The 19351-nt window shown below is 42.3% G+C and overlaps 1 protein-coding gene across 1 annotated transcript in view; it reads left to right on the top strand.

Annotated features, from left to right (window-relative positions):
- The window catches only part of OBSCN (obscurin, cytoskeletal calmodulin and titin-interacting RhoGEF), a 180612-nt gene that overhangs the window by 96972 nt on the left and 64289 nt on the right, over positions 1-19351 (top strand). Inside the window, 11 exon segments of the mRNA XM_040550191.1 lie at positions 180-446; positions 2382-2648; positions 3216-3485; positions 3991-4257; positions 5240-5506; positions 6360-6626; positions 7322-7594; positions 11131-11397; positions 13433-13705; positions 14949-15221; positions 18580-18852. Coding sequence (XP_040406125.1) covers positions 180-446; positions 2382-2648; positions 3216-3485; positions 3991-4257; positions 5240-5506; positions 6360-6626; positions 7322-7594; positions 11131-11397; positions 13433-13705; positions 14949-15221; positions 18580-18852 — 2964 coding nt within the window.

The following is a 19351-nucleotide window of genomic DNA, read 5'->3' on the forward strand; positions in this document are numbered from 1 at the left end:
TTCCAGTAACTTCACAAAATATTTCTGAGTGGGTTTCCATTCACTTGTTTTAATGTCCCAGAATATTACACAGAAGTTAAAGTGTATTTTAATACTTTACTGTTCAGCTGTAGGTTTACGACTGTAGAGAAACAAAATAAAGATGACTGTAAGTTGCTTTACTGCATTTGTAATTTCAGTGCCACCTCCAGTCTTTAAGGAGAAATTACAGAGCAAAGAATTGCAGGAAGAAGAAACTGCCACCTTCCACTGTGAGGTCTCCCAGCCTAATGTTGCAGTGCAGTGGAAGAAGGGTGCCCAGGTGATTTCCCCAAGCTCCAAATATGAAATCAGGCAAGAGGGAACAATCCATACTTTAAAGATTTATCACTTAAAACCAGAAGACTCGGGTAAATACACCTGTGATAATGGAAATGAGCAAACGACGGCCACTTTAACTGTTAAAGGTAGGTTGTTTTGTTTTAAGATGAGAAGCTTCTTCCACTTTCTCGGCTGGGTACTTGTGAGAAGGCTGTACTGTCCTTGACTTCAGATCTGCTTTACTGACATAAAGCATCTGAGTCCTTTTGCTTTCAGAAGTCCAGTAGTTCCAAGCATAGTAACTGCTTCCACAATTCTAGACCCAAGGGCTTCCTTTTTGTCACTCAGAAAAACAAGGCTGGAAATAAAATTAGCGTGACACCATTCTGATTCTCAGGCATCTCTGTCCTTTGAGCTGTGTTCCCACCTGGACAAATGGTGCTCAAGAATCAAAGTGCTCATACGTACCTGAGCACTCAATTCCAGGTGAAAAGCAGGGCACCTAAATATGGTTAATGCTTAGGGTCTTAAAATCAGGTGTAATGTGCCACTATGTCCATTAAAAAAAAAAAAAAATCCACCCTGCTACAAATACAGTATTAATGGGACTTTTTGTGAGATAGAAGATCAGCTGAAATAAAAAGGAGACTGGAAGTTCTTGTGAAATGTCATCTTTTGAAATATCCCTTGAGGACATGTTTCCCATGAAGGGCATGCTTGCTGTCACACTAAATTCAGGATCCAGTGATGCCAGAATATCTGTACTGTAAGCACGTCCTCTGCTGGTGGCTGGCCTTTGTGTCTCTGTGTGTGGTCCCAGCCATTCCAGCACTCTTTGAAAAAAAACTCCAAAATCAGGAAGGTGAGGAAGGTTATACAGTCACCCTTCATGCTGAGCTCTCCAAACACAATGCACCAGTGAAGTGGAAAAAAGGGTCAGTCTTACTCCAGGCCAGCAACAAGTATGAGATAAAGCAAATGGGCTCTGCTGTGGAGTTATTCATGATCTACAGCTGAAGGATGCAGGAGACTACATCTGTGACTCTGGCGATGAGCAAACTATGGCATCCTTGGTAGTGAAAGGTGAAAAAAGCTATCACTTCACCTTTTAGGGAGCTCTAGGTTAGTTTAGATAATTCATGTGAAAGATTCAGGGACACTGTGGCAGAAAGACTGTTTATTTTTTTGTGGTAAGGGTTTCTCACTCAACAGTAATCAAGTCTAACAGACTAGGTCTCCACAAAGCTTGTCTGTCAAGACATCATTTCTCCACACTCCATATTTCTTTCTTGGCTCCAAAGAGGCATAGGGCTGCAGGAGTTAGCTGCACAGTGGGATGCCTTCACTTCAAATGCCACTGTACAAAAACCTTGACTCAAGCTATTGTCCATCTGTCCCACAGAATACACCATCCACTCCTATGTCACCTGCAAGCACCTTCTTATCTTTCTCTGCTATATACATCTGCCACCCAGTTCCTATGAATACACTGTGATTTCTATAACCCCATTTCCTTCCCTTATAAATCCCATTTCAGCGTTATCTGTGGAGCCACCAAGGTTCTTCTAGACAACTAGACTTGAGAAACAAAAGTTCTACACGTGGCACATTTTAAATGAACCTACCAAAACTCTGTCTTGACCCATCAGTTATATTTCAGTGCAGAGACATCCAACTTTCATTCCTCTTCTGGGTCCAGCTTTCAAATGAGAAGCATTGTAGAATGATATTTTTCTGTGCACCCTCATAAATACCTGGGAACTTAGATATCAAGCATAGGATTTTGAGTTGTGGCTTTGGTGTACCCATTTGGAGTTACATGCCCTTAGATGCTCAAGAGTCCATATCTGTGACCACTCCTGTGTAAAGTGGAACATACTTCCAGAGGTTGTCAGGGTGTGCAGTGCCCAGTGATTCTTGAGTGTTTAGTACTCCTGGAAATCCAACATTCTCTCTCATTCCTAGTTTGGTTTTTAAAGTTTTAATCAAGTTTGGAATGGTCCTACAATTTCACTAAATGCAAGACTTAGTGACACAGTCATCAATGAAGCAAGCTTTTTCTCTGATTTCTCTTGGTTTAGCTTTACCAGTAATTTTCACGCAACCGCTCCAGAACCAGCAAGCTGAAGAAGGTGGCACTGTCACTTTGCATTGTGAAATCTCAAAACCAAATGCCACTGTGCAGTGGAAGAAGGCTGGGACAGTGCTGCGACCAAGTGACAAGTACAAGATGCGCCAGTCTGGGTCTGTGGCTGAGCTAATGATTTGCAACTTGAGTGAAGCTGATGCTGGGGAATACATGTGCGATACAGGAGACCAGCAAACCACCGCAGTTGTGCACATGAAAGGTAGGGCTTCACGTGGGAAAATGTGGTATGGAGATCGTTGCTATGGCTGTGGCACACAATTAAGTAATTTGACAGTTAGACATTGTCCTGTGCCCAGAGGGATTTCAGAGACAAGGGTGATTTCAAAGGCATCAGAACTGCAGCAGTTATTTCTAGAGAATCAGAAATGGGTCTTTAGTCAATGGTTTAATGTTTAATGTCTTTAGTCAATGGTTTAATGTTAATGTCACCTACTAAAATCTGTTGACAATGTTTTCACAATACATATATTGCATATAAATGTTTCTATTATTTAAATACACAATATAGTATAACATGCATACTTTTTAGACTATCATATATATGTACATAATACATATGCACACATACATGCATACATAATACATCTGTAAGACTAACATATCACACTATGCATACCCATGCATGTAGTGTTTCGTGCCTTGTGGCCATTAGTTCTTTCAAATAATACAGTACTGTCAAGAATGAGCATAACAAAATGTTTAACCTAGGAAAATAGGAGGCATCACTTGAAAGTAGATATCAAACTCTGTTGACCTTTCCATAAAGAACCAGCAGCAACCATAGTGGAGATGCTGAAGGACGTCACTTCATATGAAGGAGAAGATGCAGTGTTTGAATGCAGGCTGTCACGGGAAACAACTCAGGATGCTCAGTGGTTCCTGGGAGATGTTCCCTTGCAATCCAACGAAATGAATGAGATCAGAGTCCAAGGGACACGTCACACTTTGATCCTGAGAAAGGTGACACTAGAAGACTGTGGGCCTGTCAGTTTCAAAGTCGGACAGCATACCTCAGGAGCACAGCTAACAGTCCAAGGTGAGCAGCTTCCTAGGAAGAAGGGTTTAGGAAATACTGGTAAGCACTGCCAATATTGCCTTAGCTTCTGGTGGTGTGTATGTGGGAGCAGGGGTCTCTGGAAATCTCGGGAGATTCAGCTAACCTAATTTAGGCATTTAGAGATAGACATGCACATCTGAGCTAGTCATTTTAGACCTTTTAACAGCCTGTAGAGTGAAGCAGACATCCTCTGAGAACCACCCAATTTATCCTAAAACAAGCATCTAATTTATGTCAGAATCAATGCTGAAGAACGTCAAGAATATTCTCTGAATTAATTTCCCGCTTAAGATGTTTTCAGATATTGGCTCCGATAAACATTTCATTAATTTCTATAGAATGATTTTGAAAGGTTGACTGTCAATACTTATCTTGTTTGTTGCCCTTTTATCATGTTCAAAATACAACTCTGGGCACTCAGTTCTGATCTGGGGCAGTGCTGGATTCCCCATTTGCAGCAGTGTCTGTACCGTCTTCCCCACAGTTCCTCCAGTCACCTTTGTAAAGGTTCTCCAAAATTTGGAGCTGCAGGAGGGCAGCACGGCTCACCTGTGCTGTGAGGTGTCCAAGCCCGACATCCCGGTGGAGTGGAAGAAAGGCGCGTCTGTGATCCACTCCAGCCAGAAGTGCAGCATTAAGCGGGAGGGGAACGTGCACACGCTGGTCATTCACGATTTGAACCGTGAGGACTCGGGAGAATACAGCTGCCACACGGCTGATGGGAAGACCACGGCCAGGCTGGAAGTTAAAGGTATGATTTTCTCTTTGCTCAGCAGTTGCAAGACCACAGTTGGAGGAGTACATTCTCTTACTTGGAGCTCCCCAGTACAAGAAAGACACTGAGGTGCTGGAGCAAGTGCAGCAGGGGGACTGGAGAGCATGAAGTAGGAATAGAGGGAATGGCCTCAAGTTGCGCCAGGGGAGGTTCAGGTTGCAAATGAGGAGACATTTCTTCTCAGAAAGAGCAGTCAGGCATTGGAACAGGTTGCCCAGGGAGGTGGTGGTGTCACCATCCCTGGGGGTGTCCAAGGAAAGGTTGGACCTGGCACTTAGGGATATGATTCAGTGGGGTGATATTGGTAGCAGGGAGATGGTTGGACCAGATGATCTTGAAGGTCTTTTACAACCTTAATGATTCTCTGATTTTAAGTATAAGGAAAGGCAGGGGCAGCTGGTTTTGTTCAGCTTGGTGAAAAGCAGAGAAGGTTGAGGGGGGACCTCATGGCTGTCTGCAACTACCTAATGGAGGTCTACAGAGAAGAGAGAGATAGACTCCTTGGGGTGCCCAGCAAACAGATGAGGGGCAACAAGTACAAACTGCATTAAAAGAAATTTGGATTTCTTTTGATTAGGAAGATTAGGAAAAAAAAACAAGCAGCCTTTCACAATGAAGGGGTGCTCATTTTTTGGACTTCAAAAATGAGTGTTGAAGTTAGGTGGGAATTCTTTGAAAAAAAAAAAAAAGAAAGTTTAGGATATGGGGAAAAAAATGCAGCTCCTGTAGAACTGAATTTTTTTCCTACTGGTTAACTCCTCTCCCTCCTCCTCCACCTCCTCTGTCTGGTTTAGAACTAGACAACCCTCTTCAGGTAAACACAGCCAGAATTGTGCATGAACTTCATGAGTGGCATTACCATTCCAGTTCTTACCCGTACTTTAAAAAACAAAACATTTCTCTATTTTCTATTTTTGTTTTGCCTGTTTGTTCCCTTTCCACCATTCTCCCTTTCAAGCCCTACCTGTGCTTTTCAAACACTGGCTGAAAAATGAGGAGGTGGAGGAAGGGCGCACAGCCGTGCTGCACTGTGAGTTGACGAAGCCCAGCGCACCCGTGGAGTGGAGGAAAGGAAATACCGTGCTGCACTCGAGCGACAAGTACGAGATCCGGCAAGAGGGGACACGTGTTGAGCTCTTCATCTACGATGCTGAGGCTCAGGATGCTGGGGATTACACGTGCGACTCGGGGGATCAACAGACCACTGCATCACTGCAAGTCAAAGGTAGGAGAAGCCTTGCCTGATGTCAGAGAAGTTACAGCTGTGGCTGCCCTCCGTAGGTTTCAAGTGGAAGTTTAGTCACTGAATTGCTCTGTATCTATGAATTTCAACTATAGGAAGGGGTTTGATCCTCAGTCTGCTCTTTAAAGAAGAATATAGTGTCTTCTAAACCCAATTCTCAGTTGCAATTTTGATCTCACTGTGGAAGTTGAGAGCAAAACTGCAGCTGCTGTTAATGGAGAGTACATACAGGAGAAAAAAAACTTGCTTGCTGACAGTCCTGGCAATAAGAGACAGGAATATTTCACTTATACCTAAACCAGGCCCATTTTAAATGAAGCCAGTATGGCTATTTGTGCCTGAGCAGCCCAAGATCTGTGGCTCTTTGTCTTTTTCTAGTGGCTATGCTACAGGATTTTACAGTTCTATTCATTTTATACTGAATGCTGTCTATTTTAACTCAGACAACAAGATCGTGCTTCTAGATCCTGAGCTTAGCCCCCATAACCAGCATTTTGCTCAGTGTGTGGTTTCAGTGATTCAACGTCCAAATTGCTGTCACTGGTAATTTTGTACCTCTAATTGTTTACATTGAAAATTGTGGTTATGCACACATGAAGCCCCTTATACAGCCCGTGACCTCTGCCAATCCTTTACGGGGCAGCAGTGGTCAACTTCACACCAGCAGCCCCATGAGTGTCTGCTATGGCCAAACTCAAACATCCTGCTCTGGGCTTGGCATTCCCAACCGGCAAATTGTGGTTCAGAAAGACGGGGAATGCCAAGCTGGAGAAAGGAGCATGCAAGTCACTCACCCCTGACCACCGTTACTATTGTGGATGCTTCTCCACTGTAGTACTACCCGTGCTGTTTAATGAAGAACTGAAAAATGTGGAGTCTGAAGAAGGGGGAACAGCTGTCTTGCACTGTGAGATCTCCAAGCCAGACGCCCCAGTTGAGTGGAGAAAAGGAGGGGTCATCATTCAGCCCAGTGACAAGTATGAGATGAAGCTGAAAGGCAGCATTGCCGAGCTGATCATCCATGGCGTGGAGCCTGATGACTGCGGGGATTATACCTGCAGCACTGGATACGAGATCACCACAGGTTCTGTATACGTGCAAGGTAAGATGAAACTTAGGAATGCTCTTATTTTGCTGCCTGAATTTCTTACAAAAATCTTTGGCAGTAACTGCCCAAACTTGTCACAGATGCAAACGGTTGAAACTCCATTCATTTCTTCCCTGATTTCAGTGAAGATATAAATATTTACATTCAGGCTGGGGTTGGACTAATGTGTATAAAATAAAGTAATTCGAGGTAATGACTGTACTGTGCACCAGAGGAGGCGGTGGTACTGCTTAAAAATATTTTCTTGGAGGAGCTGTTATAAAAAATACTGAAATTCTCATTATTATTCATTATGGCTTCTATCATTGTTGATACTTGTATGACTTTTTTACTGTACTGAAAATAAATATCCCATTTAACTCTTAAGCTACCTGTCCGCCTTGCACTGCATACAAATGTCAGTGCGGATGGCTACAACACACAGGACAGCCAGGAACTAGTAATGGAATGATGTCTTTTCAGTGAAACAGTTTTTGCAGACACACACTGCCTTGCAAGTGGTTGATGGATAAAAGGCATTTCTCAATCCCTTAAAGAAAATTTAAGCTCTTTTTTTTCCCTGAACAGCATTACAAGTTCAATTCTCCTGGACAACTTGCACTATTGCTTAGGTTAGTTCTGCAGGAAGGAACTTGTGTATGTTTATGCTTGTGTTTTCCTTTGGCACCTTCTCTTGCTCTGTTATACAGAAGAAGAAGCAGTCATAGTTTCTGGTTTAAAGAACACAGACGTCTTTGTGGGTGAGTCGGCCACGTTCACCTGCGAGCTCTCACACCCAGGCGTGAAGAATGTACAGTGGTGGCTCGACGGATCTCCCCTTCACAACAACTTTGTGACTGAAATCTCTGAGCAGGATGGGATAATCCACACTTTAACCCTAAATGATGTGGCGTGCCACGACTCAGGCACTGTCACCTTCAGAGCTGGGTCTCTTATATCTTCTGCTAAATTATTAGTCAAAGGTATTTAGTTGTTAGATAGACAAAGATGGCCACCTCTGGAACTGCTCAGTGCACTAGTGCTTCTGCCTTCCTGGCTACCCTTACTAAATCTCTCCACAATTCTTCTGTGGCATGATAATCCTGCAGCTCTCCACTTCTGCAAGTCACCCACGCTCACTCCAGAAGTCTTGTATGTACAAACACATCAACTTTCTTCACCTTTTTGAATGGTTCTTGTGAAGAAGGGCTACTGCTTTCACTGGACTTCTCAATGGAACTGAACATACATAGGAGAAGAAACTGTGTTTTCACCACTGTGGTAGTGCCTGATTTTTTATCCCTCTTCAACATGTTTTTATAATACCACAGAAAATTGTGTGATTGAATATTCACAGAATTGATCACTGTGCTGCTCCATAGCCTTGTTACTGGTACTGAGCTCAGCATATTCCTGAGACAAGACCTTGTGCATATATGCTGATGGCTTCAGAGCTCACTCTGGAAACCAAATGGTATATGACATTGCAGTAACCCAGTGACAAAGTGGGCCTCATTTGTTGATTGCCAGAATACTAATGGTCATCATTGTACTACCAAAACCTTGTCTGTTGAATGAATATTTTTCTCATTTGGTAAGGGTAGCCACAAGCTGCAAATAACACTGAGCTCCAGACTTCATGGTAAAGCAAGCTGCTTCCCATCCAGCCCATTTATAGCCATTGGGAAAAGTTGTTATTTGTCAGACAAAAGTGACAGTTATTTCTTGCTTGGAAAAGGGATTTTTATATATAAATATATATGATATATTGATATGAAGGGTTAAGCATTGTATATTAAAATCTACCCCAAGCTATTCACCATAACACAATTGATCCACAATATGAAATTGAGTCAGGGATTGATGTCTCCTTCTCTACCTAATGTGTCCCTTGTACATTCAGAAAATGTAACTCTATGCAGAGATAAAATACCAAATCATTTTACTAATATCAGAATCATGCAGCATCGAGGCAATGTGTAAAACCCACAAACCCCATGTCTGTATGTATGACTTTTGAGTTTCATATTTCCCGAGACAGAATTTGGTTCCAAGCTCTCTAGGCAAAGAACTCTACTGGGCATAAAGCATAAACTAAAAATAAATGCATCATGAGGTATTCTACTCAGCCAGATAAAGGGCTCCTGAGAAGTTTCCTGAAATTTCACAGAATCACAGAATCGTTGATATTGGGACCTCTGGAGATCATCTTATCCAACCCCACAGGTCATGCTACTACACACGTGTGTGGATATTTTGTGCTTCCATTAAGGCAAGATGTGGACATGAATCACAGTAGTATATGACTATCATTGGATTAGGATGAGAGAAGTATTTAAAAAAACTCCCCAATTACACTGTGCTCAGGAACACTTGATTTAGCAGGAAAGTAAAAACTAGTAAAATTCTAACTGTGCTTGTACTAAAAGCCACTTTCCTGCACTTTATTTTGGTCAGAGATTTAGAAATAGATCTTTCTTCAAATTAGGCATATTTCAGTCTATCTTTCTATCCATGGTTTGTTCTTCATCAAGGAACAAGTTGTCTTTCAGTTCCACATGCCCCATTCTCGTGATGTAAAGCATGCTTATTACTGGAGATATTTTATAATAAGTGAGATCTTAGGACAGGTTCTTCAGCCTTCACAGTATCACTGCCCTAGAACTGCATTCATTCAATGGCCCAGCATGACAACATCTTCATATAGGGGAAGGTAGAAAATGGGACAAGTTTGAAAGAGCTGCAGCCTTCTGACCCCCTTGGGCAGTGAGAATTACAGACCCCAGTGCAACTCTTTGGCTCCTAAGGTCCAAGGAGCTTCCTGCTGCTCTGCAAGGGCAAATAGGGCCACCAAGATCATATCCCAGCAGTGGGACAGTGTGATGGGGCAGTGGAACCAGGACACCTTCCTTCTTCAAGACCACAGGTGACATTTGCTGCGAGGAGCGCGTCTGCATCTTATGAAATGGAGTGGTAGTGTACTCCCCTGGTTGCAAAGATACCTTCTTGCTTCTTCAGTCCTGGTGTAGCAAAACATCTCCAGGGTCTGCCATTGATCTTCCTCTCCATAAACACACAGACAGACACACAGAGTGGTAGAGGGAGACTTAGAGAGCAGGAGCAAGACTTGCAACAAGTTTCTAAGAGACATAAGTAAAACTCTCTCTGCTTCCCAAGGTCTGCCAGTAACATCCCAAGTCCTCCACCCAATGCACCAGTTTCAAGAGGAGCATTCCAGGCAGAGATCCAGTGTAGTTTATTCTAGCCAGTTTGTGAACAGAACGATTTGAAATTTAAGGGCATTTATTAGCTTTCTCTGACTGCCATCTTTTTATGTCCCATTGTAGTATCAGTAGCCCTACCAAGACTTTAAGGAGCTGATGTGGTTCTGCTGAGAAGAATACTGCAGAGACACTTCACTTTTCAGACTCCATTGAGATTTTTCTTTTCAGCATATATATTGCAGTTTTATGGAGGTGGTCCAATTTGACATCTCAGGAGACACTCCTGGGCTGCTTTGGAAGCTCACAGTATTTTGAGCTTAGATGTATTTACTGTCCTGAAGCTGCCTTTCAAGAAGCAGAAATAGCCTTTTAAAAGAAAGACACCGATTGTTTAAAACAACCTCATGGATCTCACCATCTTCAGAGGAGCTGCCTATCCAGCTCCTCCCAGCATTCTGGGGGCTCTCAATTTGAGACTGCAGTGGTTGGCAGGTGAGAATTCAACAGGTTCACACAGCTGAGTTTCTAGATCACCTACTGTAAAGGAAATAGCATATTATTTTTACCCAAATTATGTCTCTTCTACAGAGGAACACATAGCTAATCAAAATACTGAGTACCTCTCTCCTGTGAAGTGCCCTTTTTAATTACAACTGACCTGGAACTTTGCTCCCCATACTTCCAAAGACATCTGACACATAGCCATCACCAGCACAGGACAGGAATGAATATCTGCATTTGAGCATTGCATTTCTTTTCAATGAGTGGTTGCTGTCTGCTCATACAGAAGGAGCCTCCTGTAGCTCGTGGCATTTTTTCGTGGCTGTGAGGTTGCACATCACAAGGAAGCACTCTCAGCATCCCATCCACTGTACTCCTGTCTCACACCTGCACTCCTGGCACGTTCTGGGAAGCAGAAGTGGTTCGCGCTCCCTGCTTCCTAGTCTAGATGGTGTCAACTATGCTGGGAGGAAAACTAAGCCAGCCTGGAGGAACTCCCAGCAGATGCTCTGTACAGAGGTTCATATTCAGAGCTATTAAAGCTGGCCTTAATTGTCGGTGGCCCATGCTCCAGCATGATAGTTGTATTATAATGTGCCAGTTTTGCTTCGGTCCTGCTTGATGCTGATACAAACACAGACTAAACTGCTAATGCCCAGTGTAGCCGGCCAGCTTCCTGCTTGCACTTTCACTCTGCTTGCTTCCCATGGGCTCTGTGCTTGACAAAAGTCTCTAAGTTGCTGTTTCCATGAGGAGGCACTAATGCATGTCCTTCCTGACATGTTGGTTGACAGATCCAACCATTGAAGTGGTCAGTCCCATGCAGGATATAACTGTTGATGAAGATGGCACAGCAGAGTTCATATGCCAATACTCTAGGCCAGTGCACGCCATATGGAAGAAAAATGATCAGGAAATACATGCAGATGGGCAGCGAGTGATTATCGATCAGGACTGGAATGTAAGCATGCTAATAATTAAACCTACGGTACCAGAAGACAGTGGCATCTATTCTTGTGAAGCTGAAGGCACTAAAGTGATGGCTGCACTTGATGTTCAAGGTGAGGTCTTCCAGCCAAAGAGGAAGACTATCATGGCTTCCCAATAAGAGGTGGAAAAATCATGGCAGCATCTTGCAATAAGTGACACGTTAGAACCCACTCTTTGGTGTTCGCTCCAGTGCTGATAATGATGCTAAAAGTAGTTGGGAGTTAATGGGAATTGAATATGAAGCTGCAGCATTTCATTGGAGCTTAGTTCTAATTACTGCTCACTCATTACACCACTTACGCATCACACCTTTCCTACAAGGAACCGGATTTGGCCGCAACATCAGTGCAATGGGATGTGTCCTGCTGAGTTATTGTGGACTCCCAGACATAATGTTGACCCAAAGCAATAATAAGAATACTTTTTGCTGTTACAGAGTGATTTTTACACGCAGTATGCTCTAAAACTAGTAGCTAATAGAAGGTGTGAAATTTCTTTTTATGGCTAAGCTAAGCTATCATGTTGTTTTACCTGCTTCAAATACCAATTGGTTGGGAAATGCCTTCTCACTTGTAATCAGCATTTGTAAGGGAAATTTGTCCTGAGAATCAGCAAATAACAAGGTTAATAATAGGTTTATGATTTTCTGTTGATGTCTCTTAATTTTTTTTCTGCTGTTTGCATATGGGATTCTTACTTTCAGTCACCGGGTGAATTAGTTCAATCAGCAAGGACAGGGGTTCTGATTTGATTTCTGAATTGTCAAGTTTTGTTAGGCAAAATTATGCCTTTTGCCTAATCAGAGCTGTGAGTATAGAACAGCAGCGTATTATTAACCGTAGTATTTGCTACATTGACAAGCACTTTCCATTTTAGGGATTTAAAAATATATTAATGAATATAATCTAAAAACATCCCAGAGGAGGTAGAGGTAGGACCTACAATTATGTGCTTCTCATAGTTAAAGTAGTGCTCCAAAAATACACACAGGAACAGCTTGGCTCTATCCTAACAAAATTATACTTTCTCCAAGGATTTACCAAACCCTCATTGTCCTCCATAGGTATGAATACCATAAAATATAGACCTGTTTTAGTTACTCGTGCATTTTTTTTAATTAAGTAATTTGGCATTATTTTTTACTTTGTTTAGAACAATTCTATGTAATGACTATAGAGATCCTAACCAGGAATGTCTCAGGTCATTAGTTTATATTATGGATCATAATTGATATGACTATATATATGACTATTGTATGGTATCTGTGTAAACTGTATATACCTAACTGTGGGTTCCCACTGCTGTGCATATAATTTGTCCATGTAGTTGGTCTAACAGAAATTATATTTTCAAGCACCATCCCATGCTTAATTTTGCATCAGGCTGGCTGCTTATGTGCAAATACCAACCAATGCATGCAGCGACTGTGCAGGCAAATGGAGTGTGTAGGTATGGGTATGTTTCTCAGCACACATATAACCACACATGCATGAGAAAATAAAGCTTATACGTTATCACAGAGCCTTTATAATAATTCACAAATCTGCTATTCAAAATATTGTTAATTTAGATTTTAATTCTTTGCGTGTTTCCTAGGAGCAGACTTGCAAAACATGTTGTTAACTCCGATGACAGTCACTATAGCTTTGCCAGCTGTAATATCCTCTCATGCTTGCTTTGCATGACAGACAGAAAGGTTGTATTGTGAGCTGCCAGTTGGTTCACATCTTCCCAGCTCTGGTGATAATCGTACTGCCTGGGAGATCTGGGGGAATGGTGCCTGTTGTGGGACAAAAGGACACCGACATTTTTTCTTTATTTGCCAAAACAGAAGATGGGCTTCTGGAGGAAGTTTAAATAAAATGCTAGAGGTCCCAGGGGTTCATCATTATTTTTAAACCATCTCACTGGTTAAAATGTTTTTAAATATAGTATTGTGTTACAGCCTGGTTGGAAATAACAGCTAAGCCTTCAAGCACACTTTATCACATCCCCGCGCTTTCCATCAGCTTTTCAGGAGTGGGAGTCATCCGGTGCTCTGAGGCTTGCTGATGCTCAGCTGTGCATAGCAGCCCACTAATACCCTTGGGTTTCCTTCCTTGCTAGCCAAGAACAGCATTGTCCAGGGCCTGGAGAATGTGGAAGCAGTGGAAGGAGGAGAAGCCCTGTTTGAATGCTACCTTTCCAAGCCCGAGTGCTGCGATTACAACTGGCTGATTGACGACGAGCCTGCCAAAACTACAGAAAACACTGAGATGGTTTACTTTGAAAATGGGCGCAGGCATCTGCTGCTGCTGAAGAACCTGACTCTCCAGGACAGCTGCAGGGTGACTTTCACGTGCAGCGACGCCATGACCTCAGCCTTCCTGACAGTGAAAGGTAGCCAAAACAAGTGTTGCATGGGGAGGCTTAAACTTCTGGTTGGACAGGGCAAATGAACCAGGAACGTATTATGAAGGGCAGAGAGGAAAAGGCATAAGCTGCTTTCTTTTTATGTGACTTTTCTTCCCACACAATAAATGGATGATATTTTTAAAATGTCCTTTTTTTTTCCCTTGTTCTGTATGCCATGACATGGATATAAGCAGCATCAGCTGGCAGTTAACAGCAAATGACTGTCTTACAATTGTCATTTTTCTGCTGAGTTGTGTTTGTGTTTAAATCAGAGCTTCAGAGATGAGTTATATCAGCAACAATATTATCTCTGTATCCTAGTATTTTATGCTATTACACTGAGACCCCAGGGGATCAGAATCCCTTTCAGAGAATCACAGCATCATCTAGGTTGGAAGAGACCTCCAAGATCATCTAGTCCAACCTCTGACCTAACACTAACAAGTCCTCCACAGCATGGTTTCTTCTTGCCACATGTCCTGTCAGTGGTAAGATGCTCTGGGAGGGTACAAAATGTCATGTAAGGTGCCAGGTGTAGTCTTATCAGTCTGTAGTTGCTCAATCCATTCATTCCAGCTAGTTGTGAGGAACCACCTGATTTCTTTACAATTCTTAACAAAGCCAATTGTCTCTGCACTGCTGGCTTATGCATTTTCCACTTGCATCGAGGCATCGGGAGCATGAATCAGCTTGGGTAACTGTAGGCAAATCTGTGAATTCAGTAAATCCACTTGTCCTAGATTCCTGCTGTACTTTGTAGGGAATTGAGGTATGTTCACAGTGTAATTCAAACCTTCCGTGTGGTGAGTCATGCCTTGCAAATACCAATGTCATAGAGATACAGAATCCTACGGGCAAGGAATGCACTTCTCCACATTTTCATGGCAGCATTCACAAATTGCTCAGTAAGGAGAACAGACAAAAGCAGACATTTCAGATTTGTGACTTCAGATACTGAAAAGCCCTGCAAGTTCCCTTAAGTAACTCCATTGTATTTTTCTGCTACTTGGAAAAGAAAGACATTGCTTAGTTGATTTTTGCTCCTGAAAGTTTTGGAAAGTTTCAGCCCCCAATGATATCATCTGTTCTAGTGATACACATAAGCTCCCTTTTAATGATCTCCTTGGTCTCTGGGGCCTGACTGTCCAGAGATTCAACACAAATATTCACACCATCTCTTACCTGGTTTTGTTGCTATAACTAAGGGTCTAACTATTTTCATCCATAGGATGGCGCCTGAAGATCTTGCAGCCTCTCACTGATGTGGAAGTCTCTCCGGGAGAGAAAGCTACATTTAGCTGTGTTCTAAGTGAAGCTGTGCCAATTAATGAAGTTACCTGGTATATTAATGACATGGAGATCCAATCAGATGAGGACTGGGAGGTACAAGCAGATGGAAACAAATACAAACTTATTCTGAGAAAAGCTCAACCGCATCATTCAGGAGAGGTGACCTTTGCTTCCAGGGAAATAATTGCATCAGCCAAGTTATCTGTTATAGGTAAGTTCATATGTTGTGTCTGATGTTCTAGCCCTGTGGCACTTGAAATCTCAGACTTTGGCATTGAGCTACAACCTCAAATTTTCTAATCTTTGTACTGATTTTTTTCTCTTTGCCTTCCATGTCCCGAGGTAGTGTTCTTTGTCTGAGAAGATGCTTCAGGGCAACTTGTTCCTTGACCAGAAACAATTCAGCCCATCAGAATAAAATTAGATCAGGCTAGTGATGATAGAGATGTTCACCAGCTTTCTTTAACTGCGGTCCTCTGTAAAGTGTAACACAATTGCATGGAAATGAATTTATTCAGAGTTCAACACCACATTCAGCAAACCCGTGGGCACAGGAAGGAGCTGCACTGGAGTGCATGTGGAAAAAATTATCAAGGGCTGCAGAGAACCCTATGAAGTCTGCTTATCTACTCAAGTGCAAGGCAACCAGTATTCCAGATTACTGTGTTGCATATTACAATCTTTATGTGGCTGAAATCCATAAGACTTGCACCTCATACTTCAGAGATATGAGAATGAGAAGCTCTTGGAGTACTTTGCAAGTGGAGAAGACAGTAGATGCCAAATTCCCTTGTGGAGTTTGTTAAACAAATGGTTCAATAATATCCATTCCAGCACCCAGAGGCCTGGCTCCTTTCCACAGGGGGGTAGGTCAGTCATCCAGCAATGGTCATGCCAGCACAGCCCCAGGGGTGGTTATGAGATAACTGCAATGTGTTTTAGCTGTACACTGTACTTGAGATGTTCAAGAGCCACTGACTGACCATCCCTTCTTTAAATTATTTCAGGTAGTCTGTTCTGTCCCTCTCATGAGTGCTGAGACTTGAGAGATGCCTGATATCTTCCATTGAAAACAGTTTCACATTATTTTGGGCATTTACACTTAAAGAATTGTAAAATGGTATCCTCGTGAACTCCTGATGGCAGGTTTTGTAGATGAATTTTGGCTGAAAATATAGAAAAGAATTCTCTATTATGTGGGAAGAAAAGACTGTGGTGTTCAAAATTAAAGAACTGGCTGTTTTACCTTTAATTTATTGGTTTAGTACATGGTGGCAGGTTGTTTACTTGGTAAATGCCATGAACTTGAAAACTGTAATTATTTCCAACTTCTAAGCCAAAGAGTAAATTAGATAAGGAACATTTTCCATTGTACTGAGTATGATTGTCAGTAGCCAGCCTGGTAGGACACCACGGTATTCCCATTATGTATTTTTTTGCTAATGCCCGATGCTACGACACAAACAGCAATTACACAGAAATTAAGTGATTTGCTCTTGATGTTACTTGAGTTACTCTGTAGTCCAATGGTAACCTGATGGTTCAAGGCTGGACCTGAAGTGAATAAAATCAAGGCCCAAATGTACTTGAAACGTTCAGCCAAATTCCTTAATAACACACATAGTATAGGGTCATCTTTATTTTGAATTGGGTGGGAAAAAGCAGTGGGAAAAGTATCACAATAATGTGTGACATTAAGTGTCTGAGAGGGCAGCTGGAAAATAAGTTTGTTTTTAGCAGTGTAGATCAGTGCAGGAGAAGCCAGTGCACAGGTATGTCTGAGTCATGGGCATGTACCCCTCAGCTTTACAATGATACAAATAGTGAATTTGTCATGCTTCCTTTTTATTGCTTGTAGAAAGCTCTCGGATTGTTTTAATATAAAGCAATATTGTTCATATCATGCATCACCGGACCTCTGTTGTGCCTCCAGCCCACCCTGATCCCCCCGAAGAACCAGAAGTTTTAAGTAAGAACAGTCACTCTGTAACTCTGTCTTGGTACAAACCGCTGAGCGACGGTGGTTGCAACATCCTAGGCTACAAGTGGAGAGGAAGATCCCAGGTATTGGCTGGCAGTCATGCAGCAAGGGCATTATTCCAAACACGGAGTTTATCGTGGACGATCTCACCCCAGGTGAACCCTACAGATTCCGCGTCTCGGCTCTAAACAAAGTTGGGGCCAGCGAGCCGGTGCACTTCCCTCAAATGGTGCAGCTAGGTGAGAAAGGAGAGATGCCCCCACGGAGGACTGCAAGCTGTTGTAGGCCTGTTTCGCATGGCATGTCTGCTTCTCCCGTTCCAGGTATCTCCTGGAAGAGTTCACTCTGCAACACCTTTCAGTGCTTTGCTGCCAACACAATATAGGAGAAAGAGCTTGAAAAAAAAATACATAAATTGTTCTGGGCTGCCACAAAGCAAAACCTGCTGTGTTGTTAGTACTCAACCCTTATTTTCTCCAACCTGCAATCAAGCTGTCTTGCGGCGTGAACTGCATCCATGTGTTTTCCGGTCGCCATGAGTTTCTTTTCTGGTGGAGTTCAGATGGAATGCATCAGAAGGGGCATGCTGGAATGCGTTTGGGGCAACCAAGACCCTGGTACTGATGCCGTGGTGGGCAATGTTGTCTTCTTCACCCATCTTCCTCTCTCTTTACATTATTTGCATATCTTTTGTAATAACCCCCACAAAGGAGTGCTGGAGAACAGAGTTTCTTTGCTGTCTGTTGGTGTATCTTTGGAAGTGGGATGCAGAGCCACTGCCTCAATCTTTCTTTTCTTGCAACTCCTCCTGTGATAACTGAATGCCCAGCAAATTCCTCGAAGTGAGAATAATGGTAATAAAAAAAAAAATCCTCTTTTGCTCTTAAGCTCAGATACTCAATGATGGTTTTGCAACGTCTTCCAGTGCGTCAGCTGGACCCTGGTAACTCTGCATACGCTCCCTTTGTCTACAGCAAATCCAAGGTATTTTGGGCAGTGGTTCCCTCACCCTGCTGAAATGAGCAGAGGGGTGGATCACACTCAGATGTGTGCTGCTTGTAGGAACTTAGCCGTGTGCTGAGTCAACATCTGCACGTTTAAAGCATTTGTCTTCATTTTGAGCCTCAGTGACGTACAAACAGCAATTCATTTGCAAGCCAAAGTAGACAGGTTTTTTTGAGATATTCTTTATTCTTTTTGTGTGAGATATTCTTTATTCTTTTTGTGTTTTTTTTTTTTTTTAAACTCTTCCTAAACTAGCATAATTTTATTTTTTATTTCCCTTTCAACACTTGGATGAATGCATCTTTTAATAATTTATTTTCTTTTTTATTCTTCATATTGTTTCTTCATTTTTTCACTTCTAAATGTTAAGATCTTCTAGGATCTGTAGGACTGCTTGAATACTGGTTGTGATGGGTAAATGAAGATCAGCAAATAAACGCAGGAATGGAAAAAATGAAATGACTTTTGCATGTATATATTTAAGTGGATGCTTGGACATTTCAAAGAGTGATCTGGAGTGCCTTAAAGTCAGACTGTGGTATGTTCTCTGTGTTAATTCACCTTTTTTTTTTCATAATTACAGAACCTACAGTTACGGTCACCCATCCTTTGGTGGGAGGATCAGTCTCAGAAGGGGACATGGCTCGCCTGGAGTGCAAATTATCAAGTGAAATCAAAGAGAGCGTGACATGGCTGAAAGGAAAAGAACAAATACACACTGGAGGGAGATATGAAATCATCTCTGATGGAAAAAAACAAATACTCATTATTCATGCATTTAAACCTGAAGATCAGGACACATATACCTGCATGGTTTCTCCAGAAGTCAAGTCTGTTGCCAGCTTGTGTCTTGAAGGTATGGTGTGTGCATTTGGGTGATGTTAAATCAGTTCTGTTTATGGACAGCTAGGGGCATCTCCATGTGTTGGATTGGAATTTGTTTTCCTTTACAAGCTAAGTCTAAGATCCACAAATAATTGTTATTTTCCTTTTTGGTACAACTCAGTAAATTCCTGAATTTCTAATAGTTTTGATCTGCTCACATAAGATGTTTAAGGTGGGATACGGTTGCCTCTACCTGGGTTTCTGGTGCTTTTTGAGATGCCTTAGGGTATCCTGCCTGGCCTTCAGCTGCCACTTCAAAAAGCAAGGGCTCTTTCATAGGTTCTGCGTGATATCTTCCAGCCCCTGTCCTGGCCATCCCAAATGGCACTAGGTTATAGTGCTTAGGAAGCTGAATTACACCCTTAAGGTGTGGATTCAATTGCCCGCACATAGGCATCTAGTCCAACTGAGGTACTTTAGGATACTGTCCCTGGCCTCTGTCTCCTTCTTTGGAAGGACCCAGATTACTC

Source organism: Cygnus olor, chromosome 2, assembly GCF_009769625.2.
Source record: "Cygnus olor isolate bCygOlo1 chromosome 2, bCygOlo1.pri.v2, whole genome shotgun sequence".
Taxonomy (NCBI): Eukaryota; Metazoa; Chordata; class Aves; order Anseriformes; family Anatidae; genus Cygnus; species Cygnus olor.